At 47.3% G+C, this 26,330-nt stretch overlaps 1 protein-coding gene across 1 annotated transcript in view; it reads right to left on the reverse strand.

Annotated features, from left to right (window-relative positions):
- MIS18BP1 (MIS18 binding protein 1) overlaps positions 1 to 26,330 on the reverse strand; it is a 203,762-nt gene that overhangs the window by 120,924 nt on the left and 56,508 nt on the right. The window contains exon 8 of the mRNA XM_082274974.1: positions 10,036 to 10,129. Within this exon, the coding sequence (XP_082131100.1) occupies positions 10,036 to 10,129 (94 nt within the window). The remainder of the gene's footprint in view (positions 1 to 10,035; positions 10,130 to 26,330) is intronic.

Genomic DNA, 26,330 nt, shown 5'->3' on the forward strand with positions numbered 1-26,330 from the left:
GGACCCCTATCGAGCGAGAGAGAGAGAGAGAGAGATAGACCCCTAGGCTCACCACTTGCTGCTCAGAGTTTACTGCAACTTGTCTCAGCACTGTCTAGAACAGACAGGAAGTCTCTTAGCTGGCTGCCCGGGAAGAAAGGAGGTGGCTCCGCCCCTCTGTACGCCTTCCGGCGCCTCCCCTAGCTCCACGAGGTGTTTGAGTTACCTCAAACATGGCCGCCCCCATGCTGGAGACACGAGGCTACGCCAAAATGGGGGCCTCGTCCGATCTACCAAACAATGGCGGCGGCCTTTTACAGGATAGCGGCGTGACTGCAGAGTATCTCGGCATCAATAAACCTCTCTCTACATGGTGATCCGCGTGGCCGGCGGTACCGGACCCTGGCGGACCGCGTGGCCGTCGGGAGGCATGCTTTTGCTGGAGGAATGACCTGGAAAGCAGTATACATGTCCTGTGGCTTCTGACAGGTAGGATACCATATCTATCACAGTAAAATTCTAGTACTGCCACTGATTACAATCATTTAAACATACTTGCAATTAGATTGTCAGCTCCCAAACCAAGCCTCCTGGCTTTTTGTACACAAAAATCACACTCAAATAGGAGAATCTGTGCCATGTTATAGGATAGAGGGGAACCCATCCTTACCATTTCAGAGAGGAGCCCACGTTCACCACAAGACCCGTCAGGGGAAACATACTACTCACCATACCGGAACCAGGCGGGCGCCAACTCCTGACAGTACCCCTCTCCACCGGGGTGGAAGGGCTGTCGACCAATACGGACGCCGTGACTCATGGTCTTTGGCGTTTCAGCGAGACGTTTAACTCGCAGGGTCAGTCCCCGTCCAGTGGAACTATATCGCGGCCGACCCAGCGCGGAGCTATGGCCTGCACGCGCTCGCAGGCTGAACTGGGGTGACCACTGGATCTCAACATCCAGCCCGTCGCCCAGTTCAGCTTTCTTGCTTGAAGATCTCACAGGAACACTGGAGAAAAAAGCTGTCTAAAAAAAAAAAAATCTTTCTAAGAAAAAAATCCTGCTAGGACCGAAGATCCCAGCAAGGTATCTAGGTCCTTACTCCTGACTAGACAGAAAAAAAACTGATTTGCTGTAGCAGAGAGAGAGAGGATATACCCTCGGGGACTGCCCCTAGGGTGTGGCCAGAGTATTTTTTTTCCTGTCTAGACCTACTCCTGTGGAGGGCAGCATAACCCGAGGGTGTTGAATCACCGAGGACTACGTCTGTCAATGAGCGACAGAGAAAAGGAAGTGCTGCTAGAGTAGGATGAACTTATAGGCTGCATGACTCAGGGAAAATGGTTGCCCCATAGGATTGCATGGAAGGCGCCGCCAAAATGGCCGCCGGACATGCGGTCGGAATGATCGTTTCTGCTACCGCAAAATGGCGGCGGATGGCGCCAAAAACAGCATGTAGATTGCCCATAGAGAAGCCAAACATGCCTGCCCATACCTAAAATGGCGGACCGCGCGGATTTACCCTGCTGCGGCCGCCACACACACAGTCTGCACCCACAACAAGCACCGAAGTGACACAGGGAAGGGGACCCCCAAAAACATACAGCACTGCAGCGCATGCACAAGCGATCCCCGCAGGGACCGCATCAGGGAGTCACACAGGCACAGACATGGGGGACACACAGCAACACAGGACTGCCACCCCAGACAGAGGCCCCTACACAGAAGTACTTACCTGTACCAGATGGCGTGGGGTGCCTCTATGAACGGAAAGCCGCTGTCCTCATCTGACAGGGAGTGCCGTGAGCCAGGGACATGACACTGCAGCATCGCAGATGTGTCCTGTGAGGTAGCCACCTCACGGCTGCATCCCTGCTTCGAGCAGGGATGGGTCGTTCATAGTGCCAGGACGAACCAAGGCTGAACGCTCAATGGCGGGCTGGGGGTCCATCTGACCCTCTGCCCTGGAGATCCAGGGCGGTCAGTCCGAATCCCAGCACCGCATGAATCCATCTTCTTCCGAAGAATCGACTAAAACTAAAGCTGACAAAATAAACAGCTAGTAAAGTAAGAAAAAACTGACATTTTCAAAAGAAAATCAAATAAAAAAAAAAAAAAAAGGATTAGATAGGCTGAGACTGTAGCCCCAGCACAGATAAGCCTAACTACTCCTGACGCTAGGCAGAATGAAACTGAGTTGGGAGTGGTCACTGCAGGGGGGTATTGACCAGATGAGACAGCCCCCATGGGTGTGTACATGCAAATGCCTTTTTTCTTTTGACTAAGTTTTTATGCCTAGCTACTCCTGCGGAGCGGAAGTCAATACCCAACAGTGATGACTTAGAGGCGGCGGCGACTGTCGGAGGACGTAAGAGAAATTTCATTTATCATGTTAAAATTAAAATATTCTACAACTTTTTTTTCTTTTTTCAATTTTTTTGGAAAAAAGCAAAAAAGCCTTCAGGGAAAAAAAAAAAAACACGGAAAAAACGGAATTTTTGTAAAATCTTACCTGTAAAATTCCTTTCTCTGAGTCCTCCGACAGTCGCCGCCTCTTCATATTCGTCACATATGGGTATTAGACTTTGCTCCGAAGGAGTAGCTAGGCAACAGAATATGTTAACATTAAAGCTTTTAACATATCCCACCCTCAAGGGGTGGTCCCCTCAGTCAATACCCTCCTACTTCCTGCAACCATATCTCCGTTTTAGTGGAATAGCAGTAGAGTATACAACCAAACCCCAAAAGAGGGGCGGGGGCGGCGACTGTCGGAGGACTCAGAGAAAGGAATTTTACAGGTAAGATTTTACAAAAATTCCGTTTTCTCTTACGTCCTCCGACAGTCGCCGCCTCTTCATATTCGTCACATATGGGGACGTCCCAAAGCAGTGCAAACATGAGGGGTGGGAAACGCATCCACGCCGAAAGGCAACGCAGTCTCCGCATCAAAGAAAGGAACCTTACCAAAGGAAGGAACCCAGCTGGGCAACAGGAAAAAACAGGTGCTCAACAGGAGCAACAACCCAGGAAAAGACAAATAACCAGGGGATAAAAAACTTATCCCAACAGCCAGTGGTCCCCAACAAGGGACCCTAGGGAATCGCCGCACTAAGAACCTTGCGGCCAAAGGAAGCATCCGCCGATGCCTGAACATCTACTTTGTAGAATTTTGTGAAAGTGTGCACGGTCGACCAAGTCGCCGCCTTACACACCTGGGCTACAGAAGCCCCATGACGACAGGCCCAAGACGTACTCAGATCTAGTAGAGTGCGCCTTCACAGGCACAGGGGGAACCTTCCCCTGCAAAGCATAGGCCTGTTCAATGGTCTGCCTGATCCATTTGGCGATGGTAGAGGCCGACGCCGCCATGCCCTTCCGAGGACCCTCTGGAAGAACAAACAAGGAATCCGTCTTTCGAAAAGACTCAGTCGATTTAAGGAAAACCCTTATCGCCCGAACAACATCCAAAGAATGTAATCTCACCTCCTTTGGATGTGTAGGCTTCGCGCACAGCGAAGGCAAGACAATATCCTCATTAAGATGGAATTCCGAAACTCGTTTCGGAAGAAAAGAAGGATTAGGTCGCAAGACCACCTTATCCAAAATGAACAACCAGATACGGAGACTTGCAGGACAAAGCTGCCAGCTCCGACACTCTGCGAGCCGAAGTGATCGCAACCAAAAAGGCAACCTTTTTGGACAACATAGACAACGAGATCTCCCTGATCTGTTCAAAAGGAGCACGTTGCAACACAGATAGAACGAGATTCAAGTCCCAAGGGGGCAGAGGATCCCTCCTAGGGGGAACCAGATCCCGCACACCCTGAACAAAAGTGCCAACAAAGGAGTTGGAGGCCACGGGACGTTGAAACAGAACGACCAGCGCAGACACCTGACCCTTTATCGTAGCCAGCGCCAAACGCTGATCGACACCCGTTTGAAGGAAGGACAGCACTCGGGAAACCGAGTACGTGCGGGGAGAAAATCCCCTGGACTCAAACCAAGCAAAATAGGCCTTCCAAGTACGGTAATAAACCTTCCCCGAGGAAGACTTCCTCGCGTTGATCAAGGTATGAACGACCTCTGCGGAGAGACCCTTCTCCCTCAGGACCTCGGTCTCAACAGCCAGGCCGTCAAAGCCAGCGACTGTAAAGCAGGATGGTATATCGGACCTTGAGACAGGAGATCGTCTCGAAGAGGCAGACGCCACGGGGCGTCGACCGCCAGATTCACGAGGTCTGCGTACCAGGACCGGCGAGGCCAGTCCGGTGCCACAAGAATCACTGTGCTGCGTTCCGAGTGTAACCTGCGAAGGAACCTGGACAGCAACTGAATCGGTGGAAACGCGTACATCAGCCTGTACTGATGCCACGGGGCCACTAACGCGTCCGACGCGTCTGCCCGAGGGTCGCGCGTCCTTGCCACGAACCTTCTCACCTTGTTGTTGAGAGGAGACGCGAACAGGTCCACATCCGGAAGACCCCACTTCACTCACAACATCTGGAAGACAGTCGGGTGGAGAGACCATTCCCCCTGATCCAGGGTCTGGCGACTCAGATAGTCCGCCTGCCAGTTCTCCACCCCCGGAATGTGAACCGCCGTTATCGCCGGGACATGAGCCTCGGCCCAAGACAGAATGTCGGCCACTTCTCGAGCCGCTCGGGCACTCCTGGTGCCCCCTTGGTGGTTGATGTAGGCCACCGCCGTGGCATTGTCCGTCTGCACCCGAACCGGGCAGCCCTGCAGCCGGTCCGTCCAGCGATGAAGACAGAGATTTATCGCACGCAATTCCAGAATGTTGATCGGAAGGGAGGACTCCCCCTCCGACCAAGTCCCCTGGGCGGACAGAACGCCCAGAACACCACCCCAGCCCTACAGGCTGGCATCCGTGGTGATTACCGTCCACGAGATAGGACGAAACGACTTGCCCCCGGACACCATCGGGGACTGGAGCCACCACAGAAGGTCTCTTCTAGTGCGATGACTCAACGAGATTTGAAGATCCAGAGAGTGAGGTCGCCCGTCCCACTTGGACAGGATCTCCGCTTGGAGACCCCGCGTGTGAAACTGAGCGAAGGGAATCGCCTCGAAGGCCGAGACCATCAATCCCAGACATCTCATGCACGTCCGCAGAGACGAGTGCGGAACGTCCCTGAGGGACCTGACTTCCTCCTGAAGAGTTCTGAGTTTGTCTTCCGGCAGGAAGACCTTCGCCTGCACAGAGTCCAGAATCATTCCCAGGTAGGGAAGACGAACCGACGGACTCAGCGTCGACTTTGGAAAATTTATCGTCCAACCAAACTCCTGCAGAGTTTGCATCGTGACAGACAGGTCCTTCTCCAGACCCTGGCTGGTCGCAGACCGAACCAGAATGTCGTCCAGATACCCCAGAACAGAAATGCCCTGGGCCCTCAACAATGCCAGAACCGGTGCAAGCACCTTGGTGAAGACCCGCGGAGCCGAGGCGAGACCAAAAGGCAACGCCACGAACTGGTAGTGATCCTCCGCAATGGCAAATCGAAGGTACCTCTGGTGACCCTCGAAAATGGGGATGTGAAGATACGCATCCTTCAAATCGATGGAGGCCATGATTTCCCCCGGAACCAGGGCAGCCACCACCGATCGCAGGGATTCCATGCGGAACTTGCGAACCCGCACAGAGCGGTTCAGAGCCTTCAAGTCCAGAATTGGACGAACCTTGCCCTCCTTTCTGGGCACGGTGAACAGATTTGAATAAAACCCCCGAAATCTGTCCTGATGAGGCACCGGAACTACCACTCCCTGAGCCCTCAGGTCCCGCACCGCCAGGTGCAGGTCCCGTAAACGCTCTGGAGACAGTTGAAGATTTGAGGGAAAAAATGTGCTCTCTGGCCGAGAGAGAAACTCGATCTTGTAACCAGATCGAACGATCTCCTGAACCCATCTGTCCCGCACACGGGCCAACCAGGGCTGAAGAAAACCGAGCAAGCGTCCCCCCACCCCAAAACTGGGAGAGGGCGCCCCTTCAGGCCGCACTGTTATGGGCTGCGGATCCGGATTGACCGGACTTCTGTTTACCAGACCAGGGCTTCTTCTGAGAGCCTTGACCTTTGAACGGTTTGCCCTTGTAGTGCGACCGAAAGGCACGAAAGGACCCCCCTGAGGGGGCCGAAAATTAGCATGCTTCTTCCCAGAAGCCCCCTTAGCCTTGGGGAAATGGGGCAAGAGAGTGCTCTTACCTCCGGTGATCCCCTTAATCAACACATCCAAGGACTCCCCAAAAAGGCGAGACCCATCATAAGGCAGATTGGCTAAGGTCTTACGTGAAGACTGGTCCACCGACCAACATTTCAACCAAACCAGGCGGCGAGACAACACCGCCACGCTGTGCACACGTGCAGCCAACGGAACTAGGTCCAAGTCCGCATCACACAGATACATGACACCCTGGTGGATTTGATCCACCATATCCAGGGTCGCCGGCGAGGCCGAATCGGCCACTAGGACGCGCCTAAGCATCTGCGTCCAACTTGCGATCGCCTGGGCCGCCATGAGAGAAGCAAACAGAGCCTTAAGCATAGAACCCGTAACAGAATAAGTATGACGGGCAAGAGACTCCAATCTCCTATCCGTGGCATCACGGAACACAGGGGAATCCTCTGCAGGAATCGCAGTGGATTTGTTTGTTTAAAACCGCAATTGCGTGATCCACTGGGGGAGGCACACACCACCTTTCATCAGTGGAAGGCGAGAAAGGATAACGCAGCTTGAACCTACTTGGTACAGCAAAAGGTTTGCGCAGAATGCGCCATTGTTCCTTAACAGCGCGCTGAAAATCATCATTGCAGGGAAAAACCTGCGGCGTCCTGCGTTTTCTCTGCGTCCCATAAGCCGCCAAGGCAGCGGGGGGGCACACTTCATCCTGCAAACGCAGCGTTTGCTTTATGGAAGCAATCAATTCATCCATGATTGCAAGCTCTTCAGGCGAGCCAGGGGGAGAATTATCAACCCCTTCAACTTCAGCCTCCACCTCGGACCCCACTAGATCCAGGGAGGAGCGGGACACGGATAAGGAGGCCCCCGCCATAACAGCCCCATCACCTTCACCCTCAGAATCAGAGGAAAGAGCAACTCTGGGTCTTTTAGTAGATTGAGCAGCCACCAGCATCTGCACCTGAGCAGCAAGGCCAGCCACAATGGTGGCTAAATCCCCCCCTGGGGGGGAAACAGCGGTCCCCTGGCTTTCCACCAAGGCGGTAGGAAATTTGCCCTCCTGAGAATCCATTGCCCCTATAACAAATGCCGGATAATAAAGGGTTAACTGCCCCTTTAACAAGCGCGGCGAGCGCAGCCCACCGCACCACACACAAGCACAATGAGACCCCCACAGGGACAATAAAACTGACACAGGCAATGGATAGGAAGGATAAAACCTGAGGAGACCCTCGCCGCTGCTGCTGCCTCGATCGGTGTTCCTGGAGAAGAGGAAGTGATGCTGCCAGGGCGCTCTATGAAAGCCTATGGGAGGCTACAAGAAAATGGCCGCCATGCATGTAAAACATGCGGCCAGAGCGAGTGTAGGCAAAATGGCGCCGTTTGGCGCCGAAACCGCCGCTGCACAGTACAGTAATGCACACATGTCATCCATGTATAAAAAAACATGTCAGATCGCCGCAGCGATCGCTGTATAATGCCCAAACATGCCACAAAACATGCCCCACAGCACACAGCTTCTCACACTGACAAGGCTGACACACACAGTGTCACACAGCTTCCCCCCCCCCCTTGCAGCCCACAGCATGCAGCCGAGAGATAGGGAGACAAACAGTGTGAATAGAGGCAGGTTACACAGTCCCAGACTGACACCCCCCAGACAGACAGGTCCCCACATAAATACACTTACCTCACATGGCGTGGGGGACCCGCACAGGCGAACAAGCCGCTGCACATGAGGCAGGGAGAGTCGCATACAAGACGCACAGAATGGGGGTTAAGAAACAGCACAGCGTCCAGTGAGGTAGCCACCTCACCAATCATCCCTGCACCGAACAGGGATGGGTCGTTCACTGTGCCAGGAGCGTTACCTGGCTGAACGCTCGATGGCAGGCTGGGAAGCCACTGACCCACGACCTGCGACCAGGGGGATCAGCCCGAGACCCAGCCCGCATGATCCTCTTCATCCGAAGAACTAACGCTGACAAAAAGAACAGCTAAGTAAAGGTAGAGAGAAAACTCAAACAAAAAATCAAAAAAGAAGAAAGAGTCTGGGGCAGAAAGCCCCAGCACAGAGAGAGCCAGCCACTCCTGACAAGCTAGACATTAAAACTGAGATATGGTTGCAGGAAGTAGGAGGGTATTGACTGAGGGGACCACCCCTTGAGGGTGGGATATGTTAAAAGCTTTAATGTTAACATATTCTGTTGCCTAGCTACTCCTTCGGAGCAAAGTCTAATACCCATATGTGACGAATATGAAGAGGCGGCGACTGTCGGAGGACGTAAGAGAAAACCCTTTTTCCGTTTTTTTCTGGGCCTTCACATCTCTAGCTGGGTCACTCAAGGACATTCAGAGTTGTCCTGTAGCCACTCCTTTGTTATCTTGGCTGCGTGCTTTGGGTCGTTGTCCTGTTGGAAGATGAACCTTCGCCCCAGTCTGAGGTCCAGAGCGCTCTGGAGCAGGTTTTCATCAAGGATGTCTCTGTACATTGTTGCTTTCATCTTTCCCTCGATCCTGACTATTCTCCCAGTTCCTTCCGCTGAAAAACATCCCCACAGCATGATGCTGCCACCACCATGCTTTGCTGTAGGGATGGCATTGGCCAGGTGATGAGTAGTGCCTGGTTTTATCTGGACATGACGCATGCCATTCAGGTCAAAGAGTTCAATCTTTGTTTCATCAGACCAGAGAAATTTGAGTCCTTCATGTGCCTTTTGGCAAACTCCAGGTGGGCTGTCATGTGCCTTTTACTGAGGAGAGGCCTCCTGTCTGGCCACTTTACCATAGAGGCCTGATTGATGGAGTGCTGCAGAGAGGTTTTTTCTTCTGGAAGGTTATCCTTTCAAAAAAAAAAAAAAAAAAGCTGGAGCTCTGTTCAAGTGACCATCGGGTTCTTGGTCACCTCCCTGACTAAGGCTCTTCTTCCCCATGGCTCAGTTTGGCCGGGCGGCCCGCTCTAGGAAGAGTCTTGGTGTTTTCAAACTTTATGGATGATGGAGGTCACTGTGCTCATTGGGAACTTCAGTGCTACAGAAATTTTTATGTAACCTTCCCAAAATCTGTGCCTCAAAACAATTCTGTCTTGGAGGTCTAAGGGCAATTTCTTGGACTTCAAGCTTGGTTTGTGCTCTGACATGCACTGTTAACAACTGTGGGACCTTACATAGACAGGTGTGTGCCTTGCCAAATCAAGTCCAATCAACTGAATTTACTACACGTGGACTTCAATCAAGTTGTAGAGACCTCTCAACGATGACAGTGGAAACCAGATGCACCTGAGAATAATTTTGAGTGTCGTGGCTGTGAATACTTATGTACATGTGTTTTTTTTTTCGTTTTTATTTTTTAATAAATTTGCAAAGATTTCACACAAACTTCTTTTACGTTGCCATTATTGGATAATGTTTGTAGAATTATGAGAAAAATAATTAATTCAATCCATTTTTGGAAAAAGGGGGCAACATAACAAAATGTGGAAAAAGAGAAGTGCTGTGAATACTTTCCAGATGCACTGAAACATTGAGTGTCCATCAACATGCACCACTTTTATGCCTCCTTCATACGGACAGTTACCTGCATACACTGTATTCTAATGGCAAGGATCAGATTTTTGCAGCTGGGATGACAGATGTATGGAAACATCAGCAGAAGCTCAGCCTGTACAAAGTAAAGATGCACTGATAACAGTCGGCACTGTGTGCTGGTAGATGCACACTCAGCAGTGACGTGCATTTAAGGACAGCTGTCCAAGCCTGGATGCATCTTTCTGTGTCCAGGGTCCATTATCCCAGTGTTTCTTTACATACAACAAAAAAATACACGGACTTACACATGCCCGTTAGTAATATGCATGCATTTACCTTCTTTGATCAGCATTTTTCTTTTAGAAGATGACGACTTTGGTGAACTTCCCTTTCTATTGCTCCTCCATAAAAATGAGTCACGCATGCGATCCTTGAAAATAAGCAAAGAGCAAAATAAAACAGAAGCAGTGTTGCCACAGAAAAAAAAAAAAAAAAATGATGTTCTGCAAGACTCTAGGTGGAGCAATTCTACTTCAGTTTAAGCCCTCGTTCACACCAGAGCAATTTTCTGCTTGAAGCTCTAAAACGCTCAACAAGCCAAATCCTATTCATTTCAATGGCCCCTGTTCACATATGAGCGTTCTGTCAGCAGAATAAAAACGCTTGTCGCTCAAATAAGTACATTCGCTTCTTTTTGGCAAATTGGGCCCATAGATTTCAATGGGAAAGCCTGAATATGTGCAACATCAGTGTTTGATGCCCATTTTCTGCTCTAATAGCAGCTCTCCACCACTAATCTCCTCCACCTCTCCTCCCTCTTTCTATTGGCTAAACAAAAACGCTTGAAGATGTAAAATGCTTGTAATACACTTCTAAAAACACTAAAAACTCTCAAATAAAAATGCATGGAAGTCAATCAGGTGTGAATGCAGCCTGTGTCCAAAAAATATGAAAACTACAAACACAAGATGAGACAGGTTACCAAGACTCACTTCATCTAATATCTGGTTTATTGAGGCTTATAAATAATCAGTAATTTGGAATGATCTGAAATTACATTTTAAAGTGTAAGTCAAAGCGTTACTATTCCTGCATTTACTATATCTGGTCTCCCACAGTACATAGAGCATGGAAATGCAATTAGGTTAGTAAATATAAACTGCTAAATACCTTTTCTAATCAGCAGTATAGAGCAGTCTTGTGACTGCTATCAGTGTCTGGTTAAAGCTTCAAGGAGGAGTTTTCATTCTTCTCTGATTGTCCTATGAGACTGCAGGACCCCTGACCCTCTGCTTCGACAGTGCTGATTAGCCCTGTGAAAATTACCTGGACCCTCCCAAGAAGAAAAAAAAAAAAAAAAAACTAGCAATGCACACCAAACTGAGCATGTGCATAGTGACTCAAAAGGCTCTGTCTTATTAGGAGATGGAATGGGGACAGTGGAAGAAGGGGAGGATCAGAGAAAACAGGATGAAACAGCCTTTTTATACAAGAAGGATTAACCCCTTCGGTTTCACAGTGAGTATAAACCAGCATGCTTTACTGCATATACAGACTGATTTTACTGTTGTGGGTATAGTAACTCTTTTATTACAATGCTTAAGTGTAGGAAACTTGTTGTGCTATGACATACTCTTATCTTTAAATTGATTCCTTGGGGGCAAAACACAAGATTTATGACACACACATATGCTACCATCACCCCACCGTTTTACCTGGTCAGTTGAGGGCTCAATAAAGAATCAGTCATTCAGAATGATCTGAAATGCTACTTTTAAATGAAAATTTCTGTTAGGCAACCACAATGTAGGAACCTTGATGTGCCTTGCTGTGTCTATTTATCTTCAAATCAATCCCTATGGAGCCCCTTTGAAACCTAGACGCAGGCTGTATTCAGAGTCTTAAAGTATATCTAAAGTCAAAACACTCCCATTTTAGAGGGAGTATGGAAATTTAAGACTGTCACTTTCTGTTTTTAATTCCCCTTCACTTCCTGCCCTGTAGACTCAATGAAATGAGAAGATACAATAAATAAAAAAATAAAAAAAAAGGGAGGGTATACCCTCCCTAGACCAGTGGTTCTCAAATCCGGTCCTCGGGACCCACTAACAGGCCAGATTTTAAGTATTACCTTGGGGGATGCAGACTAGAATACTGCAATCACTGAGAAGCAAATGAGATCACCTGTGATGTAATTTAGTTATCTTGCAAACCTGGCCTGTTGGTGGGTCCCGAGGACCGGATTTGAGAACCAGTGCCCTAGACAGTTGTCCCAGGAATAAATGTCCCTATTAGAAGATTTCCCCTGTACTTTTGTTCTGGAGGCAACCCGAAATTTTGGATTTATCCTCATTTTTATTTCTGATGGTAATGGTGATGAGGACATTTAAAAGATTTGTTTTTTTATCTTAATGCATTCTGTGTATTAAGATAAAAAAACTGTGTGTAGCAGCCGCCCCAGCGCCCCCTAATACTTACCTGAGCCCCATCTCTATCCAGCAATGTCCACAAGTCCCTCGGTTATCCCGGACTCTGCCTCCTGCTGATTGGATGAGGCACAGCAGCAGCGCCATTAGCTCCTGCTGCTGTCAAAGTCAGTTAGCCAATCAAGAGAGTGAGAGGATGGGGTAAAACCGCAGCTCCGTGTCTGAATGGACACACGGAGCTACAGCTCAGCCTGGGTGCCCCATAGCAAACTGCTTGCTGTGGGGTCACTCAACAGGAGGGAGGGGCCAGGAGCAGCGAAGAGGGACCCGAGAAGAGGAGGATCCAGGCTGCCATGTGCAAAACTAACTGCACAGAGGAGGTAAGTATAACATGTTGGTTAACCACTTTAAGATCGGAAGGATTTGCCCCCTTAATGACCAGGCCCTATTTTGCGATTCGGTACCACGTTACTTTAACGGACAATTGCACGTCGTGCGACGCTGTACCCAAATAAATTTAGCGTCCTTTTTTTCTCCCACAAATAGAGCTTTCTTTTGGTGGTATTTAATCACCTGTGCAATTTTGATTTTTTGCGCTATAAACAAAAGAGCGACAAACAATTTAAAAAAAAAAATATATATATATTTTTCACATTCTGCTTTATGACATTCCCAAAAACAAATTTAAAAATCTAAAATTTTTTAACATTTTAGGCCAATTTGTTTTCTGCTACATATTTTCGGTTTAAAAAAAACAAAAAAAACCAAATAAAACAAAAAAATCACAATAAGCGTATTTTGATTGGTTTGCGCAAAAGGTATAGTGTCTACTAACTACAGGAAAGATTTATGTCATTTTTGTTTTTTACTATTAATGGCGACGATCTGCTTTTTTTGCGGGACTGGGTCATTGCGGCGGACAGATCGGACCCCTCTGAAATGATCACAGAGTGTCTGTGATACTTCTATATAGGATCACAGGTCTCTATAATCATTTCACAAGTCCCTCCCCCCCAGTTAGAAGACCCCCCTAGGCTCACAATTGATCACCCCTAGGTTAACCCCTTTCCCTGCCAATGTCATTATTACAGTAACAGTGCATATTTTCAGCAATGATTACTGTAGTAATGTCACTGGTCCCACCAAAAGTGTAAAAAATGTCAGTTAACCACTTGTCGACCGCCGCCCGAATATATACGGCGGCGGTCAGCCCCTTCCAGGCAAAGTGACGTACCGGTACGTCACTAGCCTGGAAGCCAATAGGGGGCGAGCGCCCGCTCGTTCCCTAAGCAGCCCGCGCGTATGACCGGCGGACCCGATGTCCGCCGGTCACTCGCGATCGTCGGGTGGAGAGGGAGTAAGGCAGCCGCCTGCCATTCTCCCCTGTGTAAAAGCACAGATCATATGGTCCTGCTATGTAGGACCGTTGATCTCTGCTGTTACACACACAGCCACATCCAATCACAGTTAGAAGCACGCCCCTAGGGACACACTTAACCCCTCCCTCTCCAATAAAGTTAACCCCTTCCCTCCCAGGTTCATTTTTACAGTAACAGTGCATATGTATAGCACTGATTACTGTAGTAATGTCACTGGTACCCCCAAAAGTGTCAAAAATGTCAGTCAAGGGTCCGATCTGTCCGCCGCAATGTCGCAGTCAGGCAAAAAAAAAAAAAAAAAAAACGTAGATCGCCGCCATTACTTGTTAAAAAAAAAAAAACAATAAAAATGACAAAAATCTTTCCCTTAGTTAGTAAATGAAATAACTTTTGTGCAAACCAATCAAAATACGCTTTTTGCCATTTTTTTTTACCATGCATATGTAGCAGAAAACAAAGAAAACAAATTGGCCTAAAATGTAAAGAAATTTAGATTTTTACATTTTAATTTGGGGGGAATTTCATATAAAAAAGTGAAAAATATTGATATTTTTGCAAAATTGTTGCTCTTTTTTTGTTTATAGCGCATGATAAAAAAAAAAAAAAAATCGCACAGGTGATCAAATACCACCAAAAGTAAGCTCTGTTTGTGGGAAAAAAAGGACGTCAATTTCATTTGGGTACAGCTTCACACGACCGCGCAATTGTCCGTTAAAATCACGCAGTGCCGAATCGCAAAATAGGCCCTGGTCAGGAAGGGGGTAAAATCTTCCGGGGCTTAAGTGGTTAAGGGTCCGATCTGTCCGTCGCAGTCCAGCTAAAAATCGCAAATTGACGCCATTACTAAAATAAATAAAAATGACAAATCTTTACCCTAGTTTGTAGACGCGATAACTTTTGCACAAACCAATCAAAATACGCTTATTGCGACATTTTTTTTACCAAAAATATGGAGCAGAATACAAATTGGCCTAAAAAGGATGAAAATTTTCATCTTTACATTTTTTTTTTTTTTTGGGAATGTTATATAGCAGAATGTGAAAAAGTTTTTTTTTTTTTCTTTAGAATTGTTGCTCTATTTTTGTTCATAGCCAAAAAAAAAAAAAAAAACAGCACAGGTGATCAAATACCACCAAATGAAAGCTCTATTTGTGGGGAAAAAAGGACATCAACTTTATTTCAGTACAGTGTCACACGACCACACAATTTACCGTTAAATTAAGGCAGTTCTGATTCGCCAAAAAATGTCCTGGTCATTAAAGCGAAGTTCCACCCAAAAGTGGAACTTCCACTTTAAATACTGCTGACCCCCTGACATGCCACATTTGGTATGTCACTTTTTTTGGGTGGGGAGCGGGTACCTAGATTTGACAGGTACCCGCTCCCACTGCCACTCGGGCCACCTAGGCAGTCTGAGCGGAAGTTTTCCTCTCCCCCTCCCTGCCTTCTTCTGGGACACGTCACCGTTCCCAGAAGTTTGCCTGGCCATTCACAACGCGCAGCGCGACTCGCGCATGCGCAGTGCACACCCGGCTGTGAAGCCGCAAGCTGTCACAGCTGGGTATGACTGTAAACCTCGCGCTTATGGAGTGTATAATTAACATAAATGTTGATTGCTATTAGCTGCCTGCTGCAGAGAAAAGTGCTAGTGCTTTTGTGAGTTGAGGTCAGTGTTTGCAGCGCTGCTAAAAAATATGTAAATACTGATGATAAATTCAATGTGCCCTTAAAAGCTCATCTGTGCTGCTTAAGTAAAGTGCCAATATGGTGTGAAGTCTGTGCAAAAAAGCAATATAATGTGCAGATATTACCATGTAAAACTCATACAATAAAAAATCATCGAATAAAGTGCATAATAAACAGTCCATTTAACAGTCCTTCAGTGGAAAACAGAAGCTTGATGCTTGTTCCTTGCTGCTTTGGGGTCTCTCCCTTTGGGTATCTACTTACCACTATGTGGTTTGATTGAAGCAGAATGTGCTGATGCTGGATTCCGTTGACTCCTGTAGGGCTGTTATGCTGTAGGTTGGAAGCGGTCCTGTCTCATGGTGGAGTAATCCCTGGTGTCCTCATGAAAATAAAATGCTCAACATAGTGAGGACCGTTTATAATTCATTTATTTCATTAAAAACACAAAGGGATCCTCACAAACATAGAACAATAAAAGCCTGTATCGTAGTTTCTATCCTCGGTACGGTGGTAAGCTGCTCCACAGCGTTCACTTCACCGACCGGAAGTCACGTGGCTGCCTCTCGGCCAATGGCTAGACGCGTTTTTAGAATTGCCGATCATTAGCGTTTCGCTAATGATCGGCAATTCTAAAAATACAAATAGATTTAATTGTAAGAAGACACCCCATCTAAATAGTAAAAGGAAACAACTATTAAGATTTATATAGATTTAGAAGTGTACTCAAATATCCGGAATACCGGAAGAGCTACACAGCATGGCTTCATAACACTAGTGGCACCCTCAATTAGCCAGCTACAGAGGACGCTGTGTCCACAGCGAAACGCATCTAGCCATTGGCCGAGAGGCAGCCACGTGACTTCCGGTCGGTGAAGTGAACGCTGTGGAGCAGCTTACCACCGTACCGAGGATAGAAACTACGATACAGGCTTTTATTGTTCTATGTTTGTGAGTATCCCTTTGTGTTTTTAATGAAATAAATGAATTATAAACGGTCCTCACTATGTTGAGCATTTTATTTTCATGAGGACACCAGGGATTACTCCACCATGAGACAGGACCGCTTCCAACCTACAGCATAACAGCCCTACAGGAGTCAACGGAATCCAGCATCAGCACATTCTGCTTCAATCAAACCACATAGTGGTAAGTAGATACCCAAAGGTGGAGACCCCAAAGCAGCAAGGAACAAGCATCAAGCTTCTGTTTTCCACTGAAGGACTGTTATATGGACTGTTTATTATGCACTAAGGATGCACTTTATGCGATGATTTTTTATTGTATGAGTTTTACATGGTAATATCTGCACATTATATTGCTTTTTTGCACAGACTTCACACCATATTGGCACTTTACTTAAGCAGCACAGATGAGCTTTTAAGGGCACATTGAATTTATCATCAGTGTCACAGCTGGGTGCCCACACTTGATGCCGGCATTTCCGAGAGGAGAGGATCAAGGCTTCGGGCGGCTACATCCCTGGATCGTAGGACAGGTGAGTGTGTGTTTATTAAAAGTCAGCAGCTACACTTTTTGTAGCTGCTGAGTTTTAATAAACACAAAATGAGTGGAACCCCGCTTTAAGGGAGCAAATCCTTCCGGTCTAGAACTGATTAAAGAAAGCGGATAGTGGATCTCACAAACAGGGACATAAAGCAATAAAAACCTGACAGGTGTTTTATTCCCTCACTAGTCAAATTTTAAAAAAAAAATTGGATTTTTGACTTACCGTAAAATCCATTTCTCTGATGTTCTTTGACGGACACAACTCCTGATTCTTCTTAGCGATTGTATAGGAAATGGTTTGACAGCACTCCAGTGTCTCCAAAAACATGACAGCACAATGAACAGATGCCTCAAACAGCAGATGCTTTTCGTCAAACGCGTCTGCTGTTTGAGGCATCTGTTCATTGTGCTGTCATATTTTTGGAGAAATAAAGACTTTCTGCTGACACTGGAGTGCTGTCAAACCATTTCCTATACAATCGCTACTTCCATGGTCCATGGACTAGACGTGCACCCAGCACAGATTGGATACTTATCTCTCACCTGGAGCGGCATCAACCCCTTTGTGATAGTGTACCCGATTCTTCTTAACCATTGGGTTATACAACCCCCTACAGGAGTAGAACACTAGGCAGGAAAAAGCTTGACTATGCCTATGGACAGTACCAGGGGGTATACACCAACTCTCAGTTATAGGCACACAGTTTTGTTACAAACTGTGTCAGAAGAAAGCCAACTCCACAGAGGGGTGGGTGCTGTGTCCGCCAACAAACATCAAAGAAATGGATTTTACGGTAAGTCAAATATACAATTTTCTTTTTCGTTCATTGATGGACACAGCTCCTGATTCTTCTTAACCATTGGGATGTCCCAAAGCAGTATTAAACATGAGGGGTGGAAAAAAATCTGAAAAAAATTCCCAAGACTAGCCATAGACAACCAGGTAACATAGGACTCAACCATAAACAATTGGAGCTCACCTGAAAGAACAATACACCATCAAAGGGGTCCTCTAAACAGCAGCCAGCAAAAACCTTGCGGCCAAAAAAAGCATCTGCAGATGCCAACACAACCACTTTACAAAAACTTTGTAAAACTGTGCACCAACGAACAGGTGGCCGCCTTGCAAACCTGCATCACTGACGCCCGATGATGGAAAGCCCAGGAGACACCAAGCGTCCTAGTAAAGTGTGCCTAAACAGGGAAAGGAGGAACAGGACCTCTGATTCATCTGGAAATGGTCGCAGTAGATGTGGACAACCCTTTGTGAGGTCCGTCCGTGAGCACAAATAAAGAGCCTGACATCCTAAAAGAATGCATAGCTGCCAGGTACACCCTAATTGCCCAAGACCACATCCAAGACATGCAAGGCAATTTCCTTCAAATGTTTAGGCCTGGGACACAGGGAAGGCAACACAAGGTCTTCATTCAAATGACAGTGCGAGGCCACCTTAGGAAGGAATGATGGACAGAGGCAAAGCACCACCTTATCCCTTGTGAATCACCATAAGGTGAATGACAGGATAACGCCGTCAGTTCCAACACCCTGCGCGCAGAGGTGATAGCCACCTTCTGGGACAGCGTAAGCAGGGAAACCTCCCAAATATTTTCAAAGAGAAGCTTCAGTAGAGCTGAAAGCAACACATTAAGATTCCAGGGCAGCAACGGAGCGCGCATTCAAGGGACCTAATGTCGGACACCCTGAAGAAGGTACGCAAAAGACTGCCAAACCGGATACCTGGCCCTTTATGACGCAAGGCCAATTTCTGTTCAACCCCCCATTGAAGGAAGGTTAAGATTTGATCCACCGAGAAGGAGCGAGAATGAAGCCCAAGAGACTCACACCACGCAACGTATGTCTTCCACGTACGATGGTAGATCTTCCTAGGAGGTAGATTTCCTAGCTTTTAGCAACGTAGGAATCACCGATTCAAACAAACCTCCATTCTTCAGCAACTGGCGTTCAAACAGCCAAGCCGTTAAAACCAGGGACTGTAAAGCAGGATGGAAGATTGGTCCTTGGGACAGCAGATCCTTCCTGAGAGGAGCCGTACCGGATCGGCATACCAAGACTGGCAAGGCCAGTCTGGAGCCACTAGAATGACTGGAATCTCTTCCGGCAGAAGTTCAAGAGGGCTAGAACGAATGTCAGACCACCTTAGAATGCTGGCTACTTACCGAGCTGCCAGGACACTTCTTGTGCCTCCTTGGTGACGGACATAGACCACAGCTTTGGCATTGTTCGAATGAATACATACTGGACACCCTTGAAGAGGATTGTCCAATAAGCCAGACAAAGTCTGATCGCTTGGAGGTCCAGTACACTAATTGGCAGTCTCGGCTCTGCCACAGTCCAGACCCCCTGAGCACGTCTCTTTGCTGAGGACGCCTCCCCACCCGGACAGGCTGGCATCCATAGAGACATCTGCCCAGTACAGGAGGAGAAGGATTTTCCCTCTCAAAGTGCCAAAGAGCGAAGCCACCTCTAGAGAGACTGTGGATCCTTAATCCATTTCACCAGAAACTATTTAGCAGAGATCTTGTGTGGAACTGTGCAAGCAGCCTGCCTCAAGGGTGGACACCATAAGGCCCAGCACGCCCAGGGACATGACCACCTGCTGAACTACAGAAGCTGAATTGCCTCCTGCAATATCTGGAGTTTTTCCAGAGGAAGAAAAAATTTGGCTGATGCCGAGTCAGACCCAGATAGTCCAGTTTTGTGTGGACAGAACCAAAGCAGACTCCTGAATGTTCAGGATCTAGCCCAACTCCCTCAGAGTTCGTAGAGAAATCTCCAGTAGGCCATCAGAGCAGTCAGAGACTCCACTCACAGATCTTCCAGGTACCCCGGTACTGCGATCCCCCGCTGACTCAAACAATGCCAGCACCGGGGGCCAACACTCCTTTGAAGACCCAAGTTGTGAAGGTGAGACCAAAAGGTCAGAGACACAAACTGATAATGCTCCTCGTCCACAGCAAAACTGAAGCAGCGCTAGTGACCAGCACATATTAGAATGTGCAGGTAGGCGTCCATGTCGATAGAAGCAAGAAGAAATCCCCCTGATGTAGGGATGCCACTACCATGTAAATGGACTCCATGCGGAACTTCTGTACTCGCACAAAGTAGCTTAGCACCTTGAGGTCCAGAATTTGACGTACCTTCCTTCTTGGGGATAGTAAAGAGATTCCAAAGTTGGAACCTGAACAATCAACCCTTGAAGTAACAAGTCTTGCACTGCCTCAAAGAGACCAGTAAGTGATCTGGGGACAAGCACAGGTTGGAAGGAAAAAACCTTTCCGGAACACAAGACCAAACTCGATCTCTTAGACTGACCGAATAACTTTGTGGACCCACTTGTCCTGTACCAGGGAGATCCATGGAACTGGAAACCAGCGAAGACGTCCTCCCCACCCTAGATACGGGTGAAGGCACCCCTTCATGCAGAGACAGCCTTGTCTGCAAGTCTGGAAGAGCCCGCTTGTGGCTTGCCAGACCAGGTCCTCTTGGAACCGCTGGTGGAGGCCCTGACTTTTGATCCCTTGTCATGAGACCCTGAGAGACACAGAGGCTGCTTAGGAGCCAAAGAGAATGGCCCATGTCTACGACAGGACTCCTTGCCCTTGGTAGCCTGAGGAAGAAAAGTACTCATCCCCCCTGTGAGACCCTTAAAATGTCATCCAAGGAAGCTCCAAAACAGGCGATCCCCTACAAGAGGGAGATCAGATAAAGCCTTCTTAGAGGTCTAGTCTGCAGACCAGCATTTCAGCCAGACAATACGCCAAAGGACCACTACTGATAAAGACATCCTAGGAATCAAAAGGAGCCGCATCCAAAGAGGCATCACAGACCAAATGTAGCCCCTGGACGAACCAGTCCGCCAGCTCCGCAAAGACAGGGAGAAGCTGTTCTCCCTCCAGGTCCCAGCGTAAAAGCTTAGCCCACTCGGTCAAAGTTTGCGACACCAGGGCAATAGTAATGACCAGCCTAATTGCTGAACCAGCCACAGCGCACATATGGTGTGCCAGGGAGGGCATCTGCCCTCTTATTAGCTGGACCTGTAAAGTTAGGGACTCCTCAACTGGGATGAAGGAAACTCAATTTTGAGTCCACTACAGGTGGGACTGTCCACCTTTAACGCAGTAAATCCTCATAAGGATACCGCAAGCAAAAAACGCTTAGCAACAACTACGTCTTGGACAACCCCACTGTTTTGTGACAAGTTGTCAAGGTAAGGGGAAAGAGGAACACCCTTGACGATTTGGAGGGCCTGTGGGTGCAAAAGTAACTGGTGCCCCTGACGCAGCATCAGCCGCAACCTCCATTTTTAAAGTTTCATGCACTGATGCAAACAGTACATCCACCAGCGCCTAAGTAAGCGCGGCTCGAGGAGCAGCGGAATCATTCCCACTATCTGAGCAGTCACAGTGCGTGGACATAGACCCAGTAGGTTCGCTATATACTGTGCTCACCTCGAAAACATATCAGGGGAGGCTGCCGACTGCGGTCCCGCAAAAGGGGACGTCGGCCAAGGGTTCACAAATTGACCACCTATTGGACCCCGCAAAAAAGTGTGTGTGTGTGGGGGGGGTCGCCCTTCGAGCCCTCCATAGAGGACATAGCCCCATTAAATGAACGTGTAGGCAGGTGCCCCACACAATAATGGGGGCAAGACTGTCATGAAAAATTAAGTGCCCCCACAACGCCACCCGGTCAAAGGGAGGTGACAAGCTGACCATGTGGCCCAGCAAGCCGCAAGCCACGACCTAAATTTTTGTTGGGGCCAAGCCATAATAGCAGTGATCCTCAGCCCGGCAGATGCCCAAAGAAAGAGTGGGGGCTTTAGCTACACACACTGGGGCCGTCCCCATGGCCTAGTAGGCCGCAAGTCGCAGGCCTAAATTTTTGAGGGCGCCTGGCCACAAGGACGTGAAGCTCCAGCGGAGCCGGCCACCCACGGGCAGCGGAGGGGAGGGCGGATGCCCGAATAGGAGGCAGTGGCTTCAGCCATCCTCACAGGGCCCGCCTCACATAGGTTCCGACAAGTAGGTTGCAAAGCCGTTGCCTAAATTTTTGGCCGGATCCGGCCGCGTGAGGCGCGTACCCACGGATGGTAAATCATCTGCTCCCCCAGCCCAACAACCGCCGCAGGGAGCCCAGAGGACATCCCTGCCCTAGTTCCTAGTCCCCAACCCCCAGAATGGCAGGGAACCCTGCTCAACTCCCCATTGTGCCCCAGGAAAACCTGGTCAGCAGCAACTACAACCAACCCTCCTTAAGAGCATGTGTCAAAGCTAGCGTCAAAGCTAGCTCATCACCCCACCCAGTTACTGAACTTTTAGAGGGGAATCGGGGAGTGGGGGGGGGGGGGGTCTGACCATCCCAGGGAGGGGCCCACGTCCACCCCAAAAAAGCCCAGGGGTAGGTAGGGGAGGGGGGGGGGAGGCTACATACCATAGCAGGAGCACCGCTCCATCCTAATGTGGGTGCTGTAGGCCAGGAGGAGAGTCAGGCCAAAGCCAGTTCGTATGCTAAGTGACAGGGAGTGACAGATCAGAGTGTTCAGCATAGCTGAACATCCGATCTATCCCTGGCTCACTCAGTCACCTCCCCCCCCCCCCCCCCCACACGTTAGTAAGCACCAGGCATACATTAACCCCTCCCTATCCAGTAAAATTAACCCCTTCCCTGCCAGTGTCATTTTTACAGTAACAGTGCATATATATATAGCACCGATTACTGCAGTAATGTCACTGGTACCCCCAAAAGTGTCAAAAATGTCAGTCAGGGGTCCGATCTGTCCGGCGCAATGTCGCAGTCCCCCAAAAAACAAAAACAAAAAAAAAAAAATCACAGATCGCCGCCATTACTCGTTAAAAAAAAAAAAAAAAAAAAAAAAAACACCAAAAATTACAGAAATCTTTCCCTTTGTTAGTAAATGCAATAACTTTAGCGCAAACCAATCAAAATACGCTTATTGTGATTTATTACCAAACATAGGTAGCAGAAAACAAATTGGCCAAAAATTAGATTTTTACATATTTTTTGGGAGGAATTTCATATAAAAAAAATGTTAAAAATATTGTTATTTTTTCAAAAGAAACGCTCTTTTTTGTTTATAGCGCAAAAAGTAAAAAATCGCACAGGTGATCAAATACCACCAAAAGAAAGCTCTGTTTGTGGGGAAAAAAAGGACGTAAATTTTGTTTGGGTACGGCGTCACACGACCGCGTAATTGTCAGTTAAAGTCGCACATCGCTGAATCGCAAAAAGTGGCCTGGACGTAAGACAGCAAAATCCTCCGGTGGTAAAGTGGTTAACCACTTCTGGACCGGAAGGATTTGCCCCTTTAATGACCAGGCCATTTTTTGCAATTCGGCATTGTGTTACTTTAACGGAAAATTGCACGGTTGTGCCACACACGGTTGCGCCGAAATAAAATTGATGTCTTTTTTCCAACAAATAGAGCTTTCTTTTGGTGGTATTTGATTACCTGTGGGATTTTTATTTTTTGTGCTATAAACAAAAAAATAGAATGACAATTCAGAAAAAAAAAAAATATATATATATATATATATATATATATATATATATATATATATATATATCTCTTTCACATTCTGCTAAATAACCTTCCCAAAAAAAAAAAAAAAAATGGAAAATAAATATTTTTCACCCTTTTAGGCCAATTTGTATTCTGCTACATTTTTTTTTTTAACCAGAAATATTGCAATAAGCATATTTCCATTGGTTTACGCAAAAGTTTTTGCACCTACAAACTAGGGGAAAGATTTGTCATTTTTATTTTTTTTTTTTTTTTACTAGTAATGGCAGCGATCTGCGATTTTTAGCGGGACTGCGAAATCGCGGCAGACAGATCGGACCACTGACATTTTTGACACTTTTGTGGGGGGGGGGAGTTGTTGCTCTGATCATTTCAGAGAGAAGAACGGTCGGCTGTGTTTACAACAGCTGATTGTTCTCTCTCAGCGGGGAGCGATCGTGAGTGCCCGGCAGCAATCGCGGCCACCGGTCCCATGTATTGGCATCCTTGCTGCCTAGTGGGGGGGCGGAAGCACCAATCGTGCGACCGACTTAGGGCTACGTCAGTTCGCGCAGGAGGGCCAGCCTGCCGCAGTAAAATGTGCAGCGGGCAGTTCAGAAGCTGTTAATTTAGGAGCTAGTGATCAGCAACAAACATGCAAATCAGAGGCTCTATGTTTACTTTCGAGTTGCTTCTTAGGCCTCTGTTGGAGTCCACCTGCTCAGCAGGGAATCTTTCCGCTGATCCCCGCTGAGCAGGCGGATGGCTGGTTCGAGTCCACTCTGCTTTTGCAGAGTAGACGCAAAGCCCGCTGTCCTCTATGGGCAGACAGATATAAAGAGACCACCTGTCCATTTACACCCTACTGCCATACGATCCGCCATATGGCTGGGAAACGGATCCCTATCAGTCCATTTTTAGCGGACAGGATCGGATGTCAGTGTTGCTCTATAGAAGAGACAGGAGTGTCTGTTTAGGTCTACCTGAAAAACGAACAGGCCAATCGGTGAAAGAGCCCTTACAGGCAGTAAGTGAATGTATTGAAAACAGAGGATCCCAGCCAGCTAGCATTTTTAAAAAGGAGTTCACCAGAAACCATGTACACATAGAGCAATATAAGGCTGAATATACATTGTTGTTCTGGAGTGTCTCCAATTGCATTTAGAGATTGAGAATGTTTTTGTTCCCTGTTTAGTTAAATTGATTTTTTTTTGCTGTCTGTGTACCTGCTGATCTAGCCTCTCTATAAATCCTCACAATCACAGTCACTGAAAAAGGGAAATCCAAAAAGGTTTTGAGTTGGCACAGAAACAGAGGGTAAAAGGAAAATCTTTCAACGAGGTCAACTGTTGTGCTGACAACTGTCGGAAAGGGCATATCACCTAGCTTTCAAAAGATCTCCTTTGAATTCCAGCTGGGAAGGTATATCTCCCAAACAACTAAAAAGAAAAAAAAAAAAAAAGGGAAGAAATGTGCTAATCTCTCCACACTCTACCCAAATGTTTTTGTTTAAAGGTCTGGCTTTACATACACTTTCAATTAGGCATGCTGGTCAACTCACTTCTTGTGTGAAATGTGTTTAATATGAAAATTTTTTGCATAGTTACATGTACCGTAAGTTCCATACCTGGATAGCCCCGTCGGTACTACAGTGATCCTCACTGTCTTCAGGATCTTGAATGGATGGCCTTCTGCAAAGTAACCCCTGAGGGTCGCCTGCTTGGTACATTTAGAGAACACCTTGTATTTTTTTAATTTTATACAAGAATGCCTGGGATTGGATGAGGTGGAGTTTGTGGAGGTCACCTCCCCAGCTCATTCAATGAATGAATGCTTTGCATTCATTTAGAATGCAAAGCATTCTGTAAATTGACACTAATGCTGAGTTAGCTCCTCCCTACTATGCAGCAGGGCAGCCACTCAGCACAGGATCAGGTAGTCCGGATCACTATAGTAGCCAAATCGATACTTTATTTTCACAGGAATCCCATGGGTATGCAACATGCATACTTACATTACATTGGTCCAATGTAACTAAGGAAAGGGAAGGGGGGTAAAACAAACACACCATCACACCATACCTGCAATTCAGCTTGAAAGGGTAAGGGCAGCTTACGATAATTGGTAAAGTGAACCATCCAAATTTTTAAACATGCAACCATGTAGACCTTCTCTTTTCACTTGAATTGTATTTCTGGACAGGCACAGCTACCGAGCTGCTGTACATACATCTGAATGTGGATACTTTGCCAGGATTTCTTTAGTGCCAGCAGTGTCTTCGCTTGTAAATTAAAATAGAGATAACTAGTATACAACTATAAAATAGGTTTGGGATACTCCTACCTGATTGATTCTGGCCTGGTGCTCCCAGCTTGTCTCGGGTTGAAGACAGGACTCTTACCCAAGTAACTAATGCCTTTTTTGGTAGGAAAGGGGCTGCATTTCTCTGGTCAGGGGCTGGAGGGCACAAGAAGCTCCCACGAATTTGCCCCCAGGGTGCCAGAAACTCTGGGTTTGGGACACCACTGAGTTTTCACTGGCACTCGGTCATGTTATTTTCTTTTCTTGCATGCACCTGTTTGGCAAGCCTTTTGAGAAGCTCAGAGCAAAGTCCATACCGGCTGAAAAGCCCACTTTGTGTACAGCACATGGCACTTTTATTCATGGTTACACTATTTATATTTTTCCGAGGTACTAGCACTAAATGTGTGGTTTGTTCTTTTTATGCAGAGACTGAGGGTGTAGGTTATCAGGGCCTTCAGGCCTTATTCCTCTCGCAAAGCTGTGGAGGTCTCTCTTAGGGAACCCCCCACCATTGGTCCAAGGACTTGGTGAATTGGCTTTGGTAGGTTCCTAAGGAGTGGGTTTCACTTAGCTTTGGCCTAGGTAAACCATATAGAGTGCCTTACCAGTCAGGAGCCTCCTACCTCTGGGGTTCAAGGTTTAAGGGCCTTCCTCTGTGAAGATTGGACCATTACTGTACCCTCATGCACATTTTGTTTTCTTTTTGTGTGCTGCGATTTCACAGTTTACTTTTTTGTGCACAGGGTTTCAAGAATAACTGCAACATTAAAAAAGATCAGATACTC

Source organism: Pelophylax lessonae, assembly GCF_965119305.1.
Source record: "Pelophylax lessonae genome assembly, chromosome: 13".
Taxonomy (NCBI): Eukaryota; Metazoa; Chordata; class Amphibia; order Anura; family Ranidae; genus Pelophylax; species Pelophylax lessonae.